This window comes from Saccostrea echinata, unplaced genomic scaffold (assembly GCF_033153115.1).
Source record: "Saccostrea echinata isolate AGI-Se365-2 ecotype Australia unplaced genomic scaffold, CSIRO_AGI_Sech_v1 ptg000053l, whole genome shotgun sequence".
NCBI lineage: Eukaryota > Metazoa > Mollusca > Bivalvia > Ostreida > Ostreidae > Saccostrea > Saccostrea echinata.
Window position 1 is genome coordinate 2,526,112 of NW_026889802.1, and position 27,224 is coordinate 2,553,335.

The 27,224-nt window shown below is 34.4% G+C and overlaps 2 protein-coding genes across 2 annotated transcripts in view; one reads left to right on the top strand and one right to left on the bottom strand.

Annotated features, from left to right (window-relative positions):
* The window catches only part of LOC133204393 (polycystin-2-like), a 271,638-nt gene that overhangs the window by 197,890 nt on the left and 46,524 nt on the right, over nucleotides 1-27,224 (top strand). The gene's annotated exons all lie outside the window — the stretch shown is intronic.
* The window catches only part of LOC133204392 (piwi-like protein Ago3), a 37,269-nt gene continuing 16,484 nt past the window's right edge, over nucleotides 6,440-27,224 (bottom strand). The window contains exons 6-21 of the mRNA XM_061340112.1: nucleotides 26,699-26,894; nucleotides 26,383-26,501; nucleotides 26,061-26,141; nucleotides 25,265-25,378; nucleotides 24,967-25,155; nucleotides 23,331-23,409; nucleotides 22,857-22,958; nucleotides 22,612-22,752; nucleotides 21,509-21,814; nucleotides 21,278-21,373; nucleotides 18,711-18,827; nucleotides 18,264-18,458; nucleotides 15,743-15,928; nucleotides 15,526-15,593; nucleotides 7,410-7,587; nucleotides 6,440-7,230 (exon numbers count right to left, since the gene is read on the bottom strand). Of these exons, the coding sequence (XP_061196096.1) occupies nucleotides 7,144-7,230; nucleotides 7,410-7,587; nucleotides 15,526-15,593; nucleotides 15,743-15,928; nucleotides 18,264-18,458; nucleotides 18,711-18,827; nucleotides 21,278-21,373; nucleotides 21,509-21,814; nucleotides 22,612-22,752; nucleotides 22,857-22,958; nucleotides 23,331-23,409; nucleotides 24,967-25,155; nucleotides 25,265-25,378; nucleotides 26,061-26,141; nucleotides 26,383-26,501; nucleotides 26,699-26,894 (2,254 nt within the window). The 3' untranslated portion in view covers nucleotides 6,440-7,143. The remainder of the gene's footprint in view (nucleotides 7,231-7,409; nucleotides 7,588-15,525; nucleotides 15,594-15,742; nucleotides 15,929-18,263; nucleotides 18,459-18,710; nucleotides 18,828-21,277; nucleotides 21,374-21,508; nucleotides 21,815-22,611; nucleotides 22,753-22,856; nucleotides 22,959-23,330; nucleotides 23,410-24,966; nucleotides 25,156-25,264; nucleotides 25,379-26,060; nucleotides 26,142-26,382; nucleotides 26,502-26,698; nucleotides 26,895-27,224) is intronic.

Genomic DNA, 27,224 nt, shown 5'->3' on the forward strand with positions numbered 1-27,224 from the left:
GATGATGCATCTAGGGATGGACACTACCACACTTGCTTCGGATGCTGGATCTGACCTAGATTTTCCAGATGAGTGACTAGGTTAAAGTTTTTGAAGCAGGTCCATTCCCAAGTAACTATAAGCCCTACCTGGACCAAACTTGCATGGATGATGCATCTAGGAATGGACATTACCACACTTGCTTTGGATTCTGGATCTGATTTAGATTTTCCACATGCAAGACCAGGTTTAGATTTTGGAGCAGTCTCATTCCCAAGTGACAATAAGCCCTACCTGGACCAAACTTTCATGGATGATGCATCTAGGGATGTACACTAACCAACCTGCTTAGGATGTTGGATCTGACCTAGATTTTCCACATGAGTGAATTTTAGCCATATTTTAACCAAATTAGCATGGATGATGTATCTAGGGATGGACACTTCCAGACTTTCTTTGGATTCTGAATCTGACTTACATTTTCCAGATGAGTGACCAGGGTAATTTTTTTTTTGGAGTAGCTATATAATATTATGGCCTGTTATGATTAAACTTGCATAGATGGTGCATTTAAAGATGAAACTTCCAGACTTGCTTTGGATGTTGGAACTGACCAAAATTTTCTTGAGTAGTAAACAGGATAAAAGTTTTTTGAGCAGGTCTATTTTCAAGTCACTATAAGTCCTACTTAAACCAAACCTGCATGGATATTGATCTTGGGATGTACCCTAACTAGAAAAAAATATGATGTGAAATTTGCCTTACTTATAGATAACATTCGTTGAGGTGAGCTTCGTAATCTTTGATTACCTATGTTTCTTCCTTGGACTCAACTGTTTATAATAATTGAACGGTATTTGACAGGTGTATCATATGCTGCAATTTTTTTTGTTACATAAAGGCACTCGTAGTATTTTAGTCTAATTGAAAATTGCTTGGGAAAAATAGTTTACATGTACTTGTACAAATTATTTCATGCGTTCAAATTACCTGAACATTTGAAGGCATTTTCCACTCTGCGTTGTATTTTATATGAAAGTGAAGTAATTATGGTATCTTTAATATGACTTGATGTCAATACATGTAATTATTATTCTATTATGACATTATACTTTTTTAGTTCAGAGAAGTGACTGCCTAGATGCTTTGATATCCTATGGGAAACCTTAACATACCTGCAGAATTAATTAAGACAAGGATAAATACCCTTTTTTACTGTGGGGTCATAATTCTGCAAAATCAGAATTTCTGTTTAACCCAAAGGAAAAAAATTACAGGGATTTCTAACATTGCCATTATATGCATGTTAAGTATGCTGGGACAAATTTCTGCAGAAAATTTGTGACTGCATACATTGTGTAAATTATTAATTAATACCGGGCCGAAAAAAGTACTTCTGCATAACTTATTTTGACCTTGCAATGCCTGGTAAGTTAGATCAAGGTCTCTGTGGATTGTGAGTAAAACTGATGTAAGGGCATCAAGACATTTCAGACAGGAAACTGCTTCCACTTTGACATGTAGAAATTCTTTTGAAAGTCAAGGATGCTCATTAATAAAGTATTAACCAGACTGGGCTAAAGGGAGGGAAAAAAAATATGCTCTGGTCAAGGATCCAGACTGCACAAAGGGGAGATAATATACTCTGTGTAAGGATCAAAACTGGGCAAAGGGGAGAAAAATACTGTACGTGTACATAAATTGGCATATTCAAAATTTAGCGCAATCAAGGAATATGTAGTTGGCATAGTCATGAATTAGCGCAACACGTCTGTGCCGTGTATTGTAAAAGTGAATGACACCTTAGCGGTATTCATGAATTAGAGCATCATTGTCCGTGCCAAAGCCCCTAAAATATAAAGCCAGCTTTTTTAGGTACACATACTGTATATATTCTGTGTAAGGATTATGACTTGGCAAATGGGAGAGAATATACTCAGTGTTGAGTATGATCCATACTGGGCAAAGGGGAGAAAATATATACTGTGTAAGGATCCAGAGAGGGCAAAGGAAAGAGAATACGCTCTGCAGAGATCTCTGGTTAATGGGGAGAAAATATGCTCCATGTGATGATCCAGACTCGGCTAAGGGGAACTATTTGCTATGCACGAGGACTTTACAGACACCTATTCTGACTTTTTTTCTTTAAATCAAAAAAACTTTGACCGAGGTCACTCTATACCTTTCACTTAAAGGCACTCTGTTGGTGAATAAGACAAAATGAGCCAAGGGGAAGATTTTGTATGAATAGTTTACAAAGGTAAACTTAAGAGAATAAATTACTAAAATTCAATCCACTTCCCTTTACAAGTAACTGCATATTTAGGTGAATTAACAATTTACTTATTATCAGGTTTTAGTGTATTTTGACTATCTTCACCTTCTCCATCTTCAATAATGTTCTGAGTAGGGTTGGATACAGGTACTCGGTACCATTACCGTACCGAATAGTTACTTCAAAAATACCGGTAAAATACCGTTTCATTTAAAACCGGTACTAATAACGGTATTTCTCAATCTTTGAAACATTTTAATACATTCAAAATGATTTTTAAAAAAGAGATTCCAGACTCGCTAAAATAAAATTCTCCGCGCATTGAAAGGGTAGGCTATTTAACGAAATGGATGCTTAGTACAATACTTGCTTTTGACTGCCAATATTCGAGGTAAATCAATACGTATATTTAAAAATTAAAAAAAACATTCACATTAATCGTGTTTTAATTTCATTTATAAAAACTGATAATAATTGTAAATAAAAAATGCAAAATGTCGCAAAAATGTGATGTGCATCTCTATCCATTTTTAATATTTTGTCGTATAGTGCGACCAAACTAGTCCTGGCAAGTGGCAACCGGGTGAAGCGGTCAGCTGTATCTAGTTAGATTAATTTGTTTGAGATTCAATTAATTGTTTTGTTGATGATTTATTAAAAGATTGAAATATAACATAGTTTATAGGCTCATTTTAGATTATATCATTGAATGGTTGAAGATTGGTGAAAGCACATTTGTTATAAAATGAGCCCTCATTCTCATTCATCGAGGTATAGTACCGTATCGTTAAAAATACCGTATCGTTTTAAAAATACCGGTATGGTATCGTACCGTTTCATCCTTAACGGTATCCAACCCTAGTTCTGAGTTGGGAATTAAAAAAACAAGAAGAAAAATTTAATCAACAATTTATTACATCTTTGAGTACACTAAGAAATGAAAACACTAATTGCATCATAGTCTTTATGCAATATAAATGAGTTCCGACAAAGGACAAAAATCATAACGCTTTACATGATTTTTTTTTTAAAGGTGATATGCTCATAACTAAATCTTCTGCAACTTTTCTATATTAAATGAATAATGCCCCTATTAATGTATTATTTGCCTATGTACAATTAATAGTTCTTGTGAATACAAATAGTAAAAGAACTGTTTAACAACTGAGGTATTGAACTTCCTCCAACATAAAATTGCTGTTCTTTGAAAGAACTAGAACTGTCCAAAAGGGACAAATACCCCCCGCTGGGTTTTTCAGAGAAAGTACCAAATCACTAATGTTTTCTAGATGTGAGAGGTGTTCACAATTTCCTTAAACATTTACAGTGAAAATTTAATTACTCGTTATATATTTTTATACGTCCGTCTTACGACGGGACGTATTATGTTATAGCGTTCATGTTTGTCCATCCGTTAGCTTTTTCATGTCCGGCTCATAACTTTAATACTATTAGGCCTAGAATTATCAAACTTTGTCAGCTGATACATCTAGGGTAGAAGGTGTGTCGCACATTAAAACCAGGTCGCTCTGACCTTTAATAAAGACGCTATGGCCAGATATGGAAAAATCATAACTAGAAAACCATTAGACTTAGAATCAAAAAACTATGTCTTTTAACTTTTAAATTACACAGTCCCAAAAGATGTCAGAGTATTGCAGTATCTTTATTAAAAAAGTGTTAAATCAAGAAAATACTAGTCTTATTTTTTTTCATTATGTTCTTTACAGCAATCTGTAACAACAAAAATTCCACTTCTCCCATGGGTGTAATGATCAGGCACTGGTCAAGGAAAATTTTGATAGCAGAAAATTGCATGTCAAATTAGAGAGAAATTAATGAGTTTTGTGTGAGGAGATAACTGGTAGAGCATCTCTGATCAAGCAGGTGTTATCTACATCTCTTGGGAATTGGGCAAAAGGAATCAGTCTCTTAATTAATTGCTTGTGTTGTATTGAATTGTTCTTGTTGGCTAGTCTTACTTTCAAGATAAATTTGATGTAATTAAAACTAATTTGATATTGTATATAATAATTAAAAGTTATATGATATTGTATAATATAATTTAAACTAATTATTTATTGTACATTTTTTATTTGAATTTTTATATCTTTACAACAAATTGCAGACTGCCTTGTCTCGCTAAGATGTCATTCAAACAATTGAATCTAAACTGTTTATGATAATTTAACAATATTTGATGGGCGTATCATGCTGTGGTGGGGCACTTTATTTAATGAATGAAACTAAGGTGCAGCCTAATAAAACATCAACACTAATAATTACAGTGTTTTTTATTACATTGAAAAAATAGTTTGCAACTATCTGCCATCTTTGTGAGACATGACACTCTGCAAATTGATTGTTGAAAAAAAGAATATCATAATTAATTATAGAAAATCAAATTGATTTTAATACCTTTATATCAAACTCATTTTAAAAATAAAAGGCTGGTTTTAGTAACTATGTATTTGACAGACATAAATTACAAGTAAGAGACTTAGACAACAGAGATCTTTATTTCTTTCTGCCCAATTCCCCTGAGATATAGATAAGACCTGCTTGATCAGAGATGCCCTAACAGCTTCCCACACTGAACTCATTAATTAATCTTTAACTGGATGCATGTCCACTCATTACTCCCAAGGGACAAATGGATTTACACTATCTGCTGTGTAATGTAAAAACTGTTTTTAATACTTTGTGGGTTTTTTTTTAGTTCTAATGAGTAGTTTTAAGCTGTAGTTCACATTTTTGTACAGATGTTCTAGATTCTATGTCTCAAACCTTAGAGATGAACCCGAAATGACTAAGTCAATAAATTAAATTAAAAAAAACACCTGTAAAATGCAGAAAAATTATCAAATAATGTTGAAAATACCAGGTGCACATCTTCATATGGTAAATAATAAGTGTACAAATTTTCATACAAATCTATGCAATAGTCTCTGGGAACAGATCCAGACAAAACCACATAATAAAAATGAAAAAAACACCTGTAAAATGCAAAATAATTATCCAATCATAATGAAAATACCAGGTGCACACTTTCATATGGTGAATAATAAGTGTACAAATTTTCAGACAAATCCTTCCAACAGTTTCCAAGAAATGGTCCGGACAAACTCTCGTCTACAGACAGACGGACAGACAGACGGACATGCTGATTCCAATATACCCCCCCTAAACTTCGTTTGCGGGGGGTATAATTAATCTACAGTAAAACATCCATAAATCCATGAACATTGTCCTAAAAATTGAATACATGTACTTTGTCCGATTTTTTAAAATGATCCTTCAAACTGAATATACTATCAAGTATGCTGTCAACTTCATTAGTGCAAAAGATAATGAGAAGCCTTTGTGCTGCAGAAAAGTTTATGAGAACAGATTCACCAACCTCCATCTGAACTACAAAGCTTGTTTTAATAAGCTGCCATGACTAGATTTAAAACTGCATTATTACAATGTACAAGTGTATATAAATTTTGAAAATGGTAAAGCCAAAGCAATATAAATTGGTTGGGTAGAGCAATGTAGCATTTGAGTGTGGATGAATCTTATGGCTTGTACATGCACACTGTATCAGGCCATGGAATTTTAGAAATAAATGCTCAGTGGATGGCCATTTAGATATTGTATTCATCAACTCAATAAATATGCTCTCCATGCACTATATTCCAGTGATTCAAATAGACATATTTACTCAACTTCTTAAAGAGATCTGAAAGAAAACGTTCTGAAGTTAATGTGAAGTATCCACATTCATTCCTTTTTTGAGAAAATTAACCACTTTTTATACTTATGTTTGAATTGGACTAAATATAAGTTTAAAAGCAAATAACTTCATTTGGTGTTGGATATATCTTACGATACTAAATCACCTAACTTAGGCTTGCCCTTTGAAGTGTTCATTTAACTCTGCCAAACCAGTTTACTTTGCTTTCAAGGTACACCAAAATTATACAAATATGTCAAAATGACAAAATAAAGCAATGTACAGTGAAGTATGAATATACATTAAACATTCTCACCAGCAGCAAGTATGGTTAACAATGGTTGCTTTCAGAGAACATTTGTAAGTGGAGTACTTGAGAGTACGCATACAAAAAATTGACAGAAATATACAATTGAATAAAAAAGACATTTGAAAAGAAGACTGGGGGAAATATATGTGTAATTAGCTTCTTTTTTTTTTTAAAGAACATTGCAACTTGCTTGATTGTTACAGCCAGACCTTGTTATCTTGAGCTTGACAAGACCATTATAACCAAAGGTTTGAAAACGGAGGTTACAATACATAAATAAAAAAATAGTGAATGGATGGGCCTTCCAAATCACTTTAACATATCCATGATATTCCAGTGTCAATGTCCGAAGTTCAATTTACTTTATTCTAGGATGAAAATATTGGGTTTAGAAAGTTAGTGTACATAATGAAGATCAAATCTAGGAAAATATATGCTAGCAAATCGATGTACATAGTATTCTTTTCACAACCTATTATATTTTCTTTAATAAACAGTATAAGAAAATATAATTAAAATACATGTATCCACATAATAATATTTAAAAAAAGTTACTGGCAGTGCTACGAGGGACTTTACCTAGAGCTTTAAAAAAAAACAAGAACAAACACATTACAATGTCTATGTAAAAGCTAGGTTCTAAATGTACCTGTATCCTTTACAAAATAGCGCAGACAGGAACTGCCATTAAGGAACCATGTAAACAAATAGCTTTCACTATTTTTCACCTAACTAATGTACCTTCAGCTACTTTGCTGACACAAAAGAAAACAAAATTCAGACACTGATACCGGTATCATCTAAATTGCTGCCTTTTCTTAAGCCTCCCTGATTCTTGAAATTGATGGAAGTACATGTAATTTACAAGAAGAACAATCTGTCTGACAGTTCAGCACTGGGTTCTTTATGGATGTTCTGTCCCACCAGATAGGCCAGCTTGTGGGCATACTGAAAAAGAAAACATTGATTGGACATTGACTGGATTGGAAGAACTTGAAAGACAAACCATGTTTTCAATTTTCTCAGCTATTATCAATATCTACAAGTAATACAGAATTTTTTGCATTCTGTGTACTGAATAACACAATTTCATACAATCATAAAACAGTGTACATGTATGTGTATACCTGACATGGAGCAGGTACTCGGACAGTACCAGGCCAGTTGTAGTACAGATGTGTCATTTTGTAAGAGAGCCTCTGAAGATGATCGGGTTTCATCCCAATACTGTCATGAACACAGATGTAGTGAGTGGGGGAGACAGTGCCTTGTCTCACATGCTGAGACACAATAAAGAAGTCGTACCTACAAAATGATAAAACCTTCATGTACATAGACTATTAGCTAATTTTCTTCATGAGCCATGTTAAAGGGTAAAAAGCCTATAATATTTTGTCTTCATTACAAATCCATTTATTTTGATAAGTTACTTACATGTTAATTTTCATTTTCAAATTGCTAATTTCACTACATTCACTTACACCTATTACAATGCCATAAATTATTAACCAGAAGTCTCTGACGAGACTGTAGCTCTACTGGTTGTATTTATAAAGGAAGATAAAAGCAGCACTTTGACTTGAAACTTTGCAACAGCAATAAACAGAATAATGATCCTTGGTTTAGTCTCTTTTGTGGCAAGATTTATTATTATATCAGACTAAAACTGTAGGAGGAGTAGCCTTTTAAAACAATTTTACAGAAATTTTGATTTAAGTAACCATGGCAACATCATTCAACAAAATCAAAAAACAATAACACCAATTATGTATCTCTGTAGTCTACTTGTATGCCACATTATACTGAAATCAGACAAAAAGTGTAGGAGGAGTAGCGTTTTGAAAGTATTTCAAGAAAATTTCTACTTTTAGTAACCATGGCAACACCGTTCATTGAAATCCAAAACAGGTACAGAGAATTATGTATCTTAGTGCAGGGATTTTTTTAGAGTCTCTCCAGGGCCGAAATTCGGCCCCATTCCCAATGCTGAAAAGTGCATATTTTTTCCCAAAATCATACCTAAAAATTCCCAATATGAAAAAAGTATTAAGTTATAAATTATTAAAATAAAATAATGACAAAAAGGGGTTTATGTTCTCAATGTGCAATGTACGAGCCATCCCAGGACTTCCGAGAAGTTATTCGGAATACTATGGATGTTTGCATGCATACTTTTTAAAGCGGGATCAATGTTTAAAAATTAAAGTCGGGATCGTTATCTAAAGAATAAACGTGCATCATGTCAGTCTCTCCAGTTTGCCTAGGATGGTAATTTTCAGGCTGGGTTCAATCGCTCTAATTCTTATAAATTGGTCAAACAATACCGATTAACCACTCATCTGGAACAAACCCACTATCAAATGTTATTTTAAAGAACTTCTTACATAAAGGTAACAAGAGGCCCAAGGGCCAGATCGCTCACCTGAGCACTGTGGCTAGGAAAAAAGGAAAAATCAGTTTAGTATTGAAAAGCATAAATGCATAAGTGGTCCCAACCTACCCCTAAAAAGGGAAGGGGGGGGAGGGGGTCATGATTTGAACAAACTTGAATCTACACTATCTGAGGATGCTTCCGTATGAATATGACAAACCGTGGCTTTGCTGTTCTTGAGATTTTTAAAGATTTTTCCTATATATTCCTATGTAAAACTTTGATCATACATTGTCGCCCCACCCTACCCCTGGGGGTCATGATTTGAACAAACTTGAATCTACACCACCTGAGGATGCTTCCACATCAATGTGACCAATAATAGCTTTGCTGTTCTTGAGAAGAAGATTTTTGAAGATTTTTCCTATATATTCCTATGTAAACCTTTGATCGTCCATTGCGGCCCCACCCTACCCCCGGGGGTCATAATTTGAACAAATTTGAATCTAAACCACCTGAGGATGCTTCCACATCAATGTGACCAATCATAGCTTTGCTGTTCTTGAGAAGAAGATTTTTGAAGATTTTTCCTATGTACACCTATGATAAACATTGATCGTCCATTTTGGCCCCACCCTACCCCTGGGGGTCATGATTTGAACAAACTTGAATCTACACCACCTGAGGATGCTTCCACATAAATATGACCAATCATAGCTTTGCTGTTCTTGAGAAGAAGATTTTTCCTATATATTCCTATGTAAAACTTTGATCGTCCAATGTGGCCCCACCCTACCCCCGGGGGTTATGATTTGAACAAACTTGAATCTACACCACCTGAGGATGCTTCCAAATAAATATGACCAATCATAGCTTTGCTGTTCTTGAGAAGAAGATTTTTGAAGATTTTTCCTATATATTCCTATGTAAAACTTTGATCGTCCATTGTGGCCCCACCCTATCCCCGGGGGTCATGATTTGAACAAACTTGAATCTACACTACCTGACAATAATTCCACATGAGTTTCATCTTTCCTGGCCCACTGGTTCTTGAGAAGAAGATTTTTCAATAATGCCATTAATTTTTTGCTATTTCGTAATTATCTCCCCTTGGAGGAGGGCATGGCCCTTCATTTGAACAAACTTGAAACCCCTTCACCCAAGGATACTTTGTGCCAAGTTTGATTGAAATTGGCCCAGTAGTTCTGGAGAAGAAGATGAAAATGTGAAAAGTTTACGACAACAACGACGCAGACGACGCCGACGACGACAGACAACGGACAAATTTTGATCAGAAAAGCTCACTTGAGCCTTCAGCTCAGGTGAGCTAAAAAAGATGACAACGTATATATATGTTCATTTACAATGTTATCATACCCTGCGGCTTTGCCATTTTTAAGCTTTTGAACTTCAACAGCCGCTATTATTTCATATCACTAAAGCTGGTTTAAGCCAGCTTCATACTTTAAAAAAAAAAAAAAAAGAAAAATGATTAAATATTTGACTTTGGCTTGTTTTTTCCTATTTATTTGTATGAAGATATTTTTCCCAATTTCAACCAAATATCGCTATTTTTCCCAATCTTGACGGCCCCGGCCCCTGGAATCAAAGGGTAAAAAAATCCCTGTAGTGTAGTCTAATTGTGTGCTAAGTTATACTAAAATTAGACCAAAACTGTAGGAGGAGTAGCATTTTGAAGGTATTTCAAGGAAATTTCTATTTTTAGTAACCATGGCAACACTGTTCATCGAAATCTGAAACTGGTACAGAGAATAATGTATCTTAGTGTAGTTTACTTGTGAGCTAAGTAATACTAAAATCAGACCAAAACTGTAGGGGTAGCATTTTGAAGGTATTTCAAGGAAATTTCTATTTTTAGTAACCATGGCAACAATGTTCATCGAAATCAGAAAATCAATATAAAGAATTATGTATCTTAGTGTAGTCTACTTGTTTGCCAAGTTATACTGAAATCAGACCAAAACTGTAAGAGGAGTAGCATTTTGAAAGTATTTCACAGAAATTTCTATTTTTAGTAACCATGGCAACACTGTTCATTGAAATCAAAAACTGATACACAGAATTATGTATCTTATTATAGTCTACTTGTGTGCCAAGTAATATTGAAATCAGATAAAAACTGTAGGAGGAGTAGCATTTTGAAAGTATTTCACAGAAATTTCTATTTTTAGTAACCATGGCAACATCGTTCATCGAAATCAAAAACTGATACACAGAATTATGCATCTTAGTATAGTCTACTTGTGTGGCAAGTTATGTTGAAATCAGACCAAAACTGTAGGAGGAGTAGCATTTTGAATGTTTTTCACAGAAATTTCTATTTTTAGTAACCATGGCAACACCGTTCATCGAAATCAAAAACCGATACACAGAATTATGTATCTTAGTGTAGTCTACTTGTGTGCAAAGTTATATTGAAATCAGACCAAAACTGTAGGAGGAGTAGCATTTTGAATGTTTTTCACAGAAATTTCTATTTTTAGTAACCATGGCAACACCGTTCATTGAAATCAAAAACCGATACACAGAATTATGTATCTTAGTGTAGTCTACTTGTGTGCCAAGTTATACTGAAATCAGACCAAAACTGTAGGAGGAGTAGCATTTTGAAAAATTGTTTACAGACGGACGGACAGACAGACAGACGGACGGACGACGGACACCTTACTATCGCATAAGCTCTTCTGGTCTCTGACCAGTAGAGCTAAAAATTAACTAGTGGCCCATGGGCCACAATGCTCACCTGAGACACTACAGCCCTGCTGTTCATCATCAGCAGATTTTTTTCATCCTAAATATTCTAAAACTTTGATCACCTACTGTAGCCCTACCCAACCCCTGGGTTCATGATTTGAACAAACGTTAATTTACACTACCTGGGGAGGCTTCCATATCAGTATGACTAATCATGTCATTGTTGTTCCAGAGAAGATTTTTAAAGATTTTTTTTTCTTCTATATTCCTATATAAATTTTGGTCATCCAATTTGATCCCATCCTAACCCAGGGGTCATGATTTGAACGAACATTTATCTATACTACCTGAGGATGCTTCCATATCATTACGACTAATCATGCCATTGCTTTTTCTGAGAAAAAGATTTTTAAAGATTTTTCCTCTCTTTTCCTGTGTAATAAAGCTTTCATTTAAGTTTCAACTCTTCTGGCCTAGTGGTTCTTAAGAAGAGGTGTTATAAAGATTTTTCCTTTTACATTCCTATGTAAAAACAAGAGGCCCAAGGGCCTTAACGGTCACCTGAGTACAATACAACAATTTAGAGGATCCATAAACTGAAAAATGAAGCTTTGTTGCCCAAAAGCAAGAAAAATAGTATGATTAGCATCAACAAAATAATTGGTCTAGTATCTATCTGCCTATCTGACTTTCCAAGTCATTAAATCTATGAAAGTACATTTTCATTATACAATAAATTATCTTGCATAATTCTCTTATTCTATTAAGCTTTCAAATACATTATTTACATTGATTAATTATCAAAGGTGAATGGCAAAGGGGAATAACTTTGCTCAGCAGAATACAAGTTAATAGAGCCCTGGCCAGGACTAGAACACTTGACTAAATGGTCCAGGTGTTCAAAAATCTGGTAAAAATACCCTTGCATATTAAAACTTTTACTCTGTTTGCCTTGAACATCCCCAGAAGCATAGAAGATTTTCAAAGAAATGCATTTTCACCATAAAATTAAATAAATAAAGCCCCATCCTTACCCAGAACATCTGACCCATTGGCCACGAACTCACAATTCTGGAAGAAGCACCCTTTCTCATTATAACTATACACTTGTTTCTTTACTTTATAACCAGTAGTAGAAAAAATATTTTGAAAGAAATTATGCATTTTCACTATATATAATCAATAGAGCTCTTTCCCCCTCACCAGAACCCCTGACCCAAAGGCCATGAGGCATTCTTCCTTATCATAACCATGCACTTCCTTTGTTTGAAAAATACCCAGGCGCACACAAGATTTTGAAAGAATTCATGCCAATTCCCTATCTAATCAATAAAGCCCCGCCCTAACACCAGAACCCCTGACCCTGGGGCCATGAAATTCACAATTTTGGAAGAGGCACTCTTGCTCATCATAACTAAGTACTAAATTAGTTCATTTAATAACCAGGAGCAGATAAGAAGATTTTCAAAGAATTAATGCATTTTAACAATATAATCAATAGAGACCCGCCCTAACACCAGAACCCCTGACCCTGGGGCCATGAAATTCACAATTTTGGAAGAGGCACTCTTGCTCATCATAACTATGTACTAAATTAGTTCATTTAATACCCAGGAGCAGATAAGAAGATTTTCAAAGAATTAATGCATTTTAACTAATGTATATAATCAATAAAGCCCTGCCCTAACACCAGAACCCCTGACCCTGGGGCCATGAAATTCACAATTTTGGAAGAGGCACTCTTGCTCATCATAAATATGTACTAAGTTACTTTATTTAATACCCAGGAGCAGAGAAGAAGATTTTCAAAGAATTAATACATTTTCACTATATACTCAATAGAGCCCTGCCCTAACACCAGAACCCCTGACCCAGGGGCCATGAAATTCACAATTTTGAAAGAGGCACTCTTGCTCATCATAACTATATACTTAGTAAATTTATTTAATACCCAGGAGCAGAGAAGAAGATTTTCAAAGAATTAATGCATTTTCTCTATATAATCAATAGAGCCCCGCCCTAACACCAGAACCCCTGATCCTGGGGCCATGAATTTCACAATTTTGAAAGAGGCACTCTTGTTCTTCATAACTATGTACTTAGTTACTTTATTTAATACCCAGGAGCAGAGAAGAAGATTTTCAAAGAAATAATGCACTTTCCCTATATGATCTATATAGCCCCACCCTAGCACCAGAACCCCTGACCCTGGGGCCATGAATTTCACAATTTTGGTAGAGGACTCAATGCTTATTACAATGATGCCAACAGTTTGACTGCTTGATGTCCAGGAGTAAAGAAGAAGATTTTTAAAGATTGCATTATTTTTGGTGGTTTTAGCCCCACCCCTCAGGCCCCAGGGGGGCAGGGACCATGGAATTCATAATTTTTGTTCCCCTTCACCCATAGGTGCTATATACCAAATTTGGTTGAAATTGGTTAAGCGGTTTCAGAGAAGAAGCTAAAAATGTTCAAATGTTAACACACGACGCACACCGCACGACGACGGACGAGAACGGATAGCAATAGGTCACCTGAGTGACTCAGGTGACCTAATTATATTCCCTATTGCGGCTCCATCCCCATGACTCGAGAGTTATGATATAAACAAATTAGAATCTACACTATGTATTGATGCTTTCTAGACCAGTGTTTCTTGAGAAGAAGATTTTTGAAAGCTGTCATTAAAATTTTCACTAATTCTTAGTTTTCTCCCCCTTAAGGTAGTCCAATCCTCAGGTTCTGAAAATCAGCTTTTAAGTAATTGAAAATGCTCACAAAAATGTCTCTGATTTCACATAATGATGTGAAGTTACCCATGGAATTTCTTCAAAGTTCATCATTATAGTTAATCATATTATATAGGGAAAATTATCAAACTTAATCTGAAATATATTTTCAGGAAATGTGAATAAAACACCAGCTATGCATTTTCTAATTGAAAATTGATCAACAAATATAATTTAGGATAGAAAAATATAGGTGTCCAGGCATTTGGAGAAAACTTTATCTTTTTTATGCTTATACAGTATTTTAGTTCCTCTTTTTACTTCAATTGTGGTATAATACACAGTGTAAAAAGCTTGTGCTATCATTGCTAGACATCACATATCACATCTAATTTCATACCATACTAATAAGCAGTCGCAACTAATGCTAGACTAAAGGAAATTCAATTTCTCTGAAAATGAATTCATTTTTTTTCTTTTGTGGGATACAAATGTCAACTTTTTACAAGACCATTTCTAAGACTTCAAAGAACCTTGAATCATATTAAGATGCATAAAATGAAAATTGTTGCACGAAAAGTTATCAATTTCAATCTTCATTTTGAGACTTTTAAAATAAAATAATAAATTTAAGAGTTATCCTTCCTGCCTGAGGATTGGATATCCTTAATTAAGAGGATATGGCACTTCATTTGAACAAACATGAATCCCCTTCACACAAGGATGCTTTGTGGTAAGTCTGGTGGAAATTGGCCCAGTGGTTGTTGAAAAGAAGTCGAAAATGTGAAAAGTTTATAGACAGACGCCCAACAAAATGTGACCAGCAAGGCTCACATGAGCTTTCAGCTTGGGTGAGATAAAAATTATAAATTGTACTAAAAAAATTAAGGATTTTTACTTGTAAGGATGCGATTGAATTTATTTGATACCACAAATCAGTGAGTGTATTTCAAAGTTACTGATCTATGACAATATACATGTACTAATCTCTGTTTGGGATGTTTCTTGACTAAAAGGTCTATGGAATTAAGAGTTTACATGAACAATGATGATAACATATAAATCATTCTTTTAATAGCAGTGGTGCCATTTTACTTTAATATGGATATGTGATCTGATGTCTGCATTGCAGATAACCCAGGATCCTACCAAATTATCATTAGTTGCATATTCAACAATTACTTCAATTTGTAAACAAATTTTGTCAACAATGCAACCTATGGGTATAGGGTAAGATTTGAAATTAGCACACCTGACATTAACAACTCTGAGAGTTTTAAATGTCATCATAAGCCAAAGGTTTATGAGTACAATGGCCCATCAGAAACTCTTGCCTAAAGAAGGGAAATCTTATGAACCACTTTTACAAAATACTGTGCACACGTTATGTTCAACAGAAAGAAGAAGAATATATAAAATAATTCTTACTTATCTCTTCTAGTTATTGTGTGATCAACAATGGTGCCAGGTGGTGGATTGTCAAAGTTCCTGTCACCCTGTAACAGAAATGATGAATTCTATACTGATCCAATTTTACTTCAGACATATCCTAATTCTATATACTAAATGTACATGTAGAACTGAATACTTGCAGGAGGGGTATACTTCTGCATTAGTTTCTTGAGTACTGAAATGGAGCTGATACCTTCAGGAAAATCCTGGCATTAATCCTCTTCTGTACAATGACCACTGAAAGCTTGGGAGTATACTCTCCTCCAAAGTTTCCAAAACACTGCTGTAGCTGCTGAATCTCATGGTCAATATACTTCAGATCTCCATCCCCAACACCATCACGGAAGACAACAATCTTCTCTGGGAAGACATGGTTAATCTGGAATATCCAAATACACTCTGGAGTGAAGTTCAGCTATATTTAAAAAATTTAACAAGAAGTCTGTGAGCCAATGCTCACTAATAATACCCCAACTCTGATGTGAATACACAAGTTTAGTTATGGACAGACACACTGATAATCAGGAAATTGACATCCGATTTGTACAAAAATGAATCCCAACAAATGGCATGTCTAAACAAAGAGAATGTTAAAATTTCAAGCATCTGCGATGAGTAGTCAGTGAGAAAACTGCCACCCAAATTTGTTATGCTCGATACAGACAGATGCACAGATAAACAGGAAGTTGACACCAAATTTGTACAAAAATGATTCCCACCATATGGCATGCCTAAACAAAGGGTGTGCCAAAATCTCAAGCATCTGTGATGAGTAGTTCTCAAGCATCTGTGATGAGTAGTTGCTTAGAAAACTGCCACCCAAATTTGTTATGTATGCTACAGACAGATGCACAGATCAACAGGAAGTTGACAACAGATTTCTACAAAAATGAATCCCACCATATGACATGCTTAAACAAAGAGTGTGCTTAAATTTCATCCATCTGCAATGAATAGTTGCCGAGAAAACTGCGACCAAAATTAGTTATGGACAGACACACAGCTAGACAGATGGACAGACAGACACACAAGGTAAAACAGTATATCCCCTCTCCTTCGGAACGGGGGTATAATAAATAGAAACTGTTTTCAACAATGGGATCAATATGAACAAATGAAGAAAACCTCATTTTATGTTAATCAATGAATTTATAAGAGGCCCAAGGGCCTTGAATTGCTCTTCTGATAAACTGTACAACCTATCACTTCTATTTGAAGCCTCGAAGTATCCTGTATGTTTAGATAAACGCTTGAAATTCCAATTCACACTCTGAGAACCCAAGATGATTCTAAGCCAATTAATACCTGAGAGTTGGTCATGGTGACCTACTTATCACTTGTCATTCTCTGAGGACCCATCAACTAAGTTTGATGATTCTAAGCCAATTAATACCTAAAATATTTTTTAAAATTATAACCATAAAATTTTATAAGTAGGTCACGGTGACCTACTTTTCAGTTGTTGTACTCCAAGGACCCAAGATGCATCAACTGACAAAATTGGATGATTCTAAGCCAATTAGTACCCAAAATATTTAATTAAAGCCATAAATTTTCAAAAGTAGGTCACAGTGACCTACTTTTCAGTTGTTCCACTCTGAGGACCCAAGATAAATCGACTGACAAAGTTTGATGATTCTAAGCCAATTAGACCCAAAATATTTAATTAAAGCCATAAATTTTCAAAAGTAGGTCACAGTGAACTACTTCTTAGTCGACCTACTCCGAAGACCCAAGATGCATCAACTGACAAAGTTTGATGATTCCAAGCCAATTAGTACCCAAAATATTTAATTAAAGCCATAAATTTTCAAAAGTAGGCTACGGGGACCTACTTTTCAGTTGACCTTTTTTGAGGACCCAAGATGCATCAACTGACAAAGTTTGATGATTCTAAGCCAATCAGTACCTGAAATATTTAATTATAGTCATATAAACTCAAAAGTAGGTCACAGGAACTTACTTTTCAGTTGACCTTTTTTGAGGACCCAAGATGCATCAACTTACAAAGTTTTATGATCATAGGCCCTAAAATGTCCAAATTATGCCTCTTAAATGCTTTGAAATCGAATGCCTGTTAAGTACAAAAAGTAGGTCACAGTGACCTACTTTTTAATAAATATGTTTTATGGCCCCAAGATGCATCATCTTACAAGATTTAATGATTCTAAACCTCTCAGTATTCAAATTAATGACAACTGTTTTGAAAAAATTTAGCCATAAAGCCTTTGGCTCAGGTGACCTAAAAATGCAAGAAGAATCTGTGAACTGCAAAGGAAGTGCATTGTGAAAATGTAATCTTAATGGAGACATATCTGTAAAAAATTTTCAATTATTTCCTCCACAAAACAATTTTGTTTCTGTCTGGGATGTTGATCACCAAATTATTTGAGATATTACAAGTTTATGCTCTTCTTGTAAGAAGTACCAGGTAGTAGCTAAGAAAAGTTTCTATCCAATTGGTAATTAAAATAATGAATTTATGCTATACTAGCTAAAACTTTAAGCATTTTCATTCAAAAAAAATTCCAACAAAGTTTAAATGACTGTCTATACCACTCAATCTTTCGTCAGCAATGAATTAAATATTTTCCATATGCTTTTGTTTCAGTTTTATTGTGTTTTATTGTCACCAAGATAAGGGGTGACATTCAGGGGTCAGTTAACTTGCTAAATCCTGTCAGACCCTTGACATTTTAATAACTAGCTAATACCTCATGATACTTCCTGATGGATGAAGTCAAACAAAGCTTGAGTCCATCAATGAGCTCCTGACCAGGCATCTGGAGTACTGTCTTAGAGTACCAGCGACTGCACATTTTGTTAGTGCTGGCTACAAACCCGGCTATTGATCTCTTATTGTGTGCTTTATCATGGTAAACATCTATTCCAACTACCATCAGATTGGACTATTTGAAAAAAAAAAAAAAGAAGACATTGAAACACGCTTATGGTGCTTTGTTCAAAATGTAATTCATTATACCTATTAATTTTGAAAATTACTTCGCTATAAGCATAGATTCATTGAAAGCATATTCGCTATAAGTGTGTTTTACTGTGCCTTGTTGAATTCAAAAAAATATGTAATATATTTTAGATATCAGAGGAAAGCATTCACCTGTGCAGAAAAAAAATGAAAACTTTCATAAACTTAATATTACCATTGGAATATCTAATCCCCACAGCTCTCCTCCAAGCTTGCAGTTTATTTGTAGTGCAATTTTCTGTGTAACACTCCTCAACTTGTCTGGTTTAGCAATTGTCTTAGCTATGATAACCTTTCAACATAAAAGATACAAGAATGATACATATACACGTAAATGTTTGAATTCTGGTTTACAACAGACAGGTTATTAAGATTTAGAAATATGTCCATGGGACATGAATGCCCCATCCAAGGAACATTTGTAATGCAACATGAAAAAAGCATTGTCTGAATCAATTGTACTATAATGGAAGATATGAAGGGATAATTTTCATATACATGTATTTCCATCACTTAGTACAGTTGCATTTTGTTTTCGATTCCTGTAACATGGGGCCTCTGTTTATAAGGTCTCATCTTAAAGACCTACAAATTTCACTTCAGTTCTTCTTGAATACAAAACAGGTAATATATTACTGTAATAAAAATTATTGGAAACATGGCACATAGTTCATACAAGCAATTGACTGAGTGCTTTATTACATGCAAGAGAGGGTGTCATATGTTTAAGGCGTGTCTGGTCTGGAAGTTAGGATGCCGTAGTCTTACAACACATGGCACTGATTTCAATAAATGATTTGAAAAACTTGGCACATTTTTAATATGATATACAATACAATTTAATCTACTACAGTTAAACTTTGTTATCTCGAAGTTGGCGGGACCGTTGATGAACTTCGAGATATCCGGGGGTTCGACATATCGAGGGTTATAATTCAAATGAACTTCAAATAAACTTAGTGCAGTGAACATGTACGTAATAGTAAAAACATGTCAAATTCCTTCTTGTTTGAAATTCTGTATGCGATTTCTTTAATATACATGTACATGTATTTAGCAATAAAAAGATTTTTACATCCTCTTTATAATTCACAAAATAAAAACATTGTATAATATGCACAGAAGTATAATCTTTCTACCAACGCGGCAAGTCAACCTCTAGCATCGTTTCCCATGTATACATAACCGGATATCGTCTATGCATTGTAAATTTAAAACCGGTCGCTGTCAGAATAAAGAAAACGAAATATACATTTTCTATTATTAGAAAACCATGTTCATATATGTATAGTCAGTTAAAAGAAATTATTTTACCATAATAAAATCAAATGCAAAAGAAAAATCACACACTTTTGTCTAACAATAGAACAACACTGAACCACAGGACACTATAGCTTAAGTTTTCACTGCGACACACGCTCACATGATGGTGTGTATAGACGATTGTAAATTCTGCACGCTCATATAGGAAAAATAAATTCTGTATGCGCGCATATTTCACATAGCATTAAATAGCGATTATCAAGATAAACATACCCAAGCCACAAAACAACGTTTCATCCACATGTATGCATAAGACTAATACACACAACCTTTGGCTTGCATAATTAAAATCAAGGTAAGCCATACATACACTTTGTATAATTATCGCGCTATTATTTGTTGATCACAGGAACACAGGTAACCCGAGCGTGACAGACAGGTGGGTGTTATCAATAGAGCATTCAGTTTACCTAACGGACTTGATAATCAGAGCGGAAAATTATCCTGACTTCGAGATAACGCATGTGATTTTAATGAATGGGGACACAATTTTACTTCGAGATAACCGGAGTGTTCGACATTACCGTGTTCGACAAAGAGGGGTTTATTTTAATCATTTATAAATCAAATTTCTTCGAGACCGCGGCCTTACTTCGACATATCCCGGGTATTCGAGATATCCGTGTTTGAGATTTAGAAGTTTAGCTGTATATAACTATGTTGGTATACATTCAAAATAACAAATCAAACAACAGATAACAGAAAAAAATAAAATATTGCAACTTAATAAAAAAATAAACAACCTATGGAATTTTTATATTTAAAGGTCCAAACCCCTTATTCTGTAAGAAATTTACCCTCGATATTTCAAATCCTTGGATATCTATCTTGAAGTTTTTTTTTGGCCCATTCAAGTTCCATTCAAGTTGGAGATAATGAGGTTTGACTGGTCTCTTTGTTTTTATGTCCGACAGAAATCGAAAATGATCCTCAAAAATGTGAAAGTTGCAAACCAAATGACTAATAAAATTTCTCAAGTTTCAAATTCTGATATCTTAAATTGTTTCTCTGAAACTAAGGTAAATACAAAATGAGGTATGGTAAGGTCAGGGTCATAGGGAAGGTAAAGGTCAGAGAATTATGATACAGTTTAAAATTCTCACCAATATGCATCAGTGTATAAGTTTTGATAAAAATACCTCAAATAGTTTCTTTGAAAATTATTTTAATGCAAAATTAGGGATAGTGAGGTTGAGGTCATAGGGAGAATCAAGGTCAGAAACTTTTACCACAGTTGAATAGTTCTCACCAAATTGTATCTTAGTATGAAGTTTGATGTAAGTATCTTGAACATTTTCTTTGAAACTTTGTGATGGACAGACAGATTGAAGGATGCAAGACAGACACTATATACCCAGCCATATTCATGACGGGGCACTAACTTTGCTTAAACAAAATGATGTAAAAAACATTAAGTACCTGAGATGGGACTGGCATTTCAACACAGCATATTTTCTTGATGGCGGAGTATTTATCATCTCTGGATGTTGGACAAATAACCACCATACACTGGACCTTTAAAATAAGTCAAAAAACTCATATCTTTGCCTAATCTTTTTCCCCATCAGTAAAATATAAAGGTAATTAAAAAGCACAAAAGTTAAGAAACCAATATTTATCTTTGATTTTTTTTTTTGCAGCATAGAGTACCGATGGATTGATGTTATCTCTAAGGCTCCCACTCAAAGTGTCCACACGATCATCACGAAGCTCACAGCATGTAGGCTTATTACACTGAATGCCCATCTGCCGGCAGCAATTCTGCATCATGTTTATAAATTCTGTGGCCTTGCCTGCATCACGCTTAACAAATATCACAGTCCAGTTCTTCAGGTCAACAGGAGTGAGGACCTTGTTGCGGGTAGCATCTCTGCTCCAGTCAGCCTGGGGTCCTGCCATACACGTGTAATTGTTACCAAAGATGATCTTCTCTTGCTGAGCTTGTCTACCATCAATCTGTAAAACAAAATCAAATTGAGAAATATTTGTTTAATATACGTCTCCCTTCATAGTGATTGGGAAGGGCTTGCAAAATGTGCCATGTCGCACTGAAGTGAAAAATGGCGTTTTAAATCAACAATTGGCAGTGCCAAAGTGCGCATTCAATTTTTAGCAATTTTTGCTATGGACTTGCTTTATAGTTTTACTTTGTTTTAAATGCAGTCATTTTAATGTAACACATATCACTGGTTAAAACCAATCAAATAAAAGTAGATACCAATAAATTATTTCCTGTTATATGAAGCACTTAAACAGGACAACAAAGGTACAATACCTTACTCCTTCACAATGCTCAATCAAAAGAACTATATACTGTACAGGCATATTCCTGCCCCCATAAAATTACATATCGAAAATCTTGAGACATATGCACAATTTTATAAATTGTAAGAAGAAATCTGGATTAATAAAATCTACATGTATTATTGATTGGAAAAAAAAAATGGCATTATGTCTCTGTGACATCACAAACTACCGAGATTTCCCGTTATTTTATTAAAAAGAGGGGAAAACATTCAAATTTTGTCTTTAGTTTTTATAGAGTGCAAACTTGCTTAGGAACTACTACCACATATTTCAATCATATTATCCTTCTACATATTATATGAAAAGATTAAGTCAGAGCAGACCTGTGTCAATATTTTCTAATTAAATTATTGCTGTAAAATCCACTTTTTTTCATTCAAGGTCATTGAAATGTTAAATTCATTTTTTGACATCATATATGTATGCACTACCTCCATGACACTTACATTTATTGTATTTTCAGCAAAGCTCAGCCCCCAGTTTGTCAGTTCTTTTTTGGCCTCTGGGTTGCTATTGACAGCATTAATAAATTTCCTCATAGTGGCCACTCTTTGTTCTGGTGTAACTCTGGTGTGGGATGCAAGATCCTACAGGAAATTGACATTTAACTATTTAACAGAACCATCACTCTAAACACTGAACCTTTGAACTATAAATGCATCAAGACTAGATAATCCGAGAGTCAGCATACCTTCATTACCCTGAAGTCTTGCCTCAGTTCATCAGTAAGCCCAGTCAAATAGCAAAACTCTGGTATAAGGCAAATTGCTTCACTTTTTTCAGGAACTTTCCCCTATAAAGGTAAACAATTATGTGTGATAAGAATTTTCTACTATATCTGTTGATTATATTGTACTTATGCCTGCTATCAATGCTATCAAATCTTTTATATAGAGTGTAATGTACAATTAATTTTAATGGTAAAGTTATGCCAAAAACATTAGTCTTCAAGTAAACTTTGATTTATTATATCATGATAAATTCATAGAATTTGCCTACAATATTAGTCTTAGAAGTAAACTTATTTCAGAGAAGCAAATCCATTTCTCTTCATTCAAACATGATAGAAAGCCAAGCCCCCCCCCCCCCCCCCAAAAAACTTTAAAGTGAAAATTGGTTTAATTATCTTATTATATGGGTTTAATTATCTTATTAGTTTACTTACTCCAGGCAATTGTTTCTTTTTTGGTCTATGCAGCAGTAGAGGTTGTTCTTGATCGGTAATCTCCTTATGATAAGCATTCCTAGAAGACAAAAATATTGGTATATCTATTACCAAAGCTCACTTCAACAAATGATATCTTAAATAATTTTCCAGTTATGAGCCTGACAGGGTTTTACCATATTTCGTCATATCTTAATTAAAGGTTACAGTGACTCTAACAGTAAAATTTAGTGTTGTCAAATCGGACGATTTTTAGTAACCGGTTACTCGCTTACTTTTCCGATTGAGTAACCGGTTACTCAGATGATTTTTCTTGAGATATCAAAACATTCTTGTTTGCGGTATATGCATATTGTATATAAAGTTGTTACAATTTCTACTTTTATCTCATCATTTGTATATCAGTATATACAAAACAAAATGCACTGCAAATGAACTTTATTTATAATTACAAACAAAAAACATCTACTAAATAAATTAAATCTCAAACACCCCGTAATCATTGGCTGTTTTGCGTTTTATATATCGATGTTTCAAAGTTAAACATCAGTCTGAGATGGTTAAGCGTATTCTAAAATTATCAAATCAATGTATGTTAATTCCATTTCACATAATTAACACCTCACGGATTTATATTCAGCAATTGTTCTAAAAATATTTCCATGCTTACGATGCATGTGGCGGCATCTTCTTTGATCTTGTACTGCGGACTAGCACAGGTGTATGGGAGGTAATTATAATTAAATCAAGTCCTCAAAACTTGTATACCACTAGGCAATCAAAGCCATCAATTACATAAACTGTGAAATACTAATTTAAAAAAATGAATCGCATTTGTAAAACGCTAGGTCTTACTAGACTAGATAACGTTAAATAATGGTAAATAAAATGGGGACATTTTAAGTAAAAATACATTATTCCTAGTAATTCAATATATCCGAGTGACCGGGTAGCAGTTTTACTAACCGATACTTGCATCGTTCGACGATTAACCGGTTAACCGGGTACTCGTTGACAACACTAGTAAAATTGTATGACACCTTGCTTTCGCATTAGCTCTTCTGGTCTCTGACCAGTAGAGGTAAAGGTTGTGCATCCCTTCTCCACTACTATACTTTACTATACAGTTGAACTTTGGTATCTCGCACACTGATATCTCAAACACCATGGCTATGTCGAAGTGATTTTGAAGTTCCAACAGCTTATTCTTTCAGTACATGTATTTTACCCTCAATATTTCTAATCCTCCAATATCTCTGTTTTTTCTTGGTCCCATCGAGTTCAAGATAATGAGGTTGGACTGTATACCAGTTTTTTTGGTTTAAATTCTCACAAAACTCCTTTATCATACTATACCAAGTTAGATTGTCTCTAGACCCCATGTAAGAGAGTAACTTTAATTTGGGTCACATATAGTGAATCCAATCACAGAACAAAAAGCCCTTCCCAACTTTATCTAAAGTGTGCTAGAAATGTCTGAATGGAATTTTACAAACATTTATTACAAATTTTAAACCTAATCCAAAATGAAGAATGCTAGACTATGCCTGAAATACATGTATGAGTTCAAAACCAGAAATAATTTTTACTTGCAATTTTGCAGTCTACAAAAGTACTAGGACACAATATGTATTACCTGTAGTAATCTACAAAGGAGAGCTCTGATCCTTGGCTTGTCTTGAAGGTGTGGAGTGGAGTTTTTGACCACAAAATGTCATCAATGCGATAAGTTTTGTTATTGTAACGTGTGAGGACTATTGTTCCTACTAAAGACCGTGTGCACTCATCCTGAAAGCCATTAGGATTTTTCTGCACACAGGTTTTCCTGTAAATAATACATAGGTACACACATATGAATATTTTCACTTTAGTAATATGTCACTTCATCACATTCATTACTCCTTTACACTTTTGCAAATCTGTACAGATCTTACATCAACTGGAGTACAGTTTCTGTTCTTAAAACTCTGTGACTAGCATCTACTAGGAGCATGAGACCATCTTCATTTTCGCACACAGATGTGATATACCCTGGCCAGACTTCCAGCCTACAATGAATACATTTAAATCATCATAAAAACTAGAAATATGTCCATAGGACATGTATTCCCCACCCAGGGTGCATTAGTAATGCAACATGAAACGAAATGTACCTTGCTTCTTTCGATCTAACATAAGGGTAAATGAGGAATAGTGAGGTCATCTCACAGGGAAGGTTTAGGTTATAAATATTATGATACAGTTCAATAGCTCTCACCACTTTGCATTAGTGTATGAAGTTTGATGAAAATATCTTGAATAGTTTGAAACTGAGCCAAATGCAAAATAATATAGTAAGATCAGTCATACATGTAGGTAAGGTCAAGGTTAAAAAGGACACAGTTGAATTCTTCTCACCAATATGTATCATTGTACAAGTTTACATAGTTATCTTGAATAGTTGCTTTGAAACTGTGCTAAACGCAATGTGTGACAAATGGATAGATGGAGGGTTGGAAGGATGGAAGACAAACATGACAAACACTATATAACCCAGTCATATTCATCATGTTCATGGCAAGGCATAAAAACAAAATTGACTTTCTGAAAACACAATGTACAAATACATGAACATGATTGGTTCAAAACATTCTCTGCACAAACAAAGATCTTCCACTGCATAATTAAACAACTCTACATTTCTTTCCTGAAGATCTGAGAGAACATTTTGACAGGTCAATAATAAGCTACCTGTGTTGTGGAACAACAGATGGCGTTTTGGGGTTGTAGTAATAACGACCAACTTGAACCATTTCAAGAATGTTCATCACTCTGAAAGAAGAAAAAAAAATATGCTTTACAAGATTAAAAAAAATCAATGAAAAAGTTTACTACAACTTGTCACTTATTTTTCTTTTCAGGATACCCTGTATATATATATTTACAAAACATATTCATTAAGCAAGTAATTCATTTTCCAAAGGATTTACTTTCGAATTAGCTTAATTAGCTTAATTTGTTGAATTTGTAGAATCTGTAGATCAAATTAAGACATGTTCCAAAAATAACAAACCTTCTAAATATGATATTATACAGAGGAACACACTGCTCTGGCAATATCACTTTTGTTAATCTAATGGTTATAGTTATATCAACGCCATCAGTTGGCCGCTTACTCTGCAGCACTGTCTCCTAGAAACAGAAAATTTCCCAAAATTGACTGAGAACTAGACTGGCAAAAGTAATACTCCCTTAAAAACAAATGCACATTTTTTTCCCTAAACACCAAATTCTATGACATATTTCACACGTCTCAACTGTCTAAGAATTGCCTGAAATTTTTAATTCTTGTTAAAACGTGTCCTCAGTTTATGCAACTGCCAACTCACCTGATCTGAGAGGCGATGTGGCAAATACAGAATGAATCCATCAAATGCTTTAGTGAACCCAATGACATCCCGAACATTGTTCACTAGTTTAAATCTCATATTCTTAGAGTCAATGCTTGGAGAAAAAGATACATGGTACTGATACACTCCTGCATTCTCACATTTGATCCTGATGTAATTTCCTGATAAACTCATTCTGCAAAATAGAAAACACAACTAAATCACAAGTTGAAGAGAAAAACAAGGAAACATCACAATATAGTACTACATTGCATCTTGGCATAAATGTATACCATGTACATGCAAGAACTCATCAATTTACTGGGAATTGTGACGTAAGATTCTGAGCCAGAGTGAGTTCTGATTCACATAAACGTACACAGAGAAAAAAAAACATGTACCCTTTTCCGTATCACATTCCACAACAGCCCGAAACACGCCGTGAAGCATGACGATTCAGTGTGGACAATCAACTGATGATCAATTTAGGAGTAGATGATCTCCTTATAAGGATTAAATTCTCTGT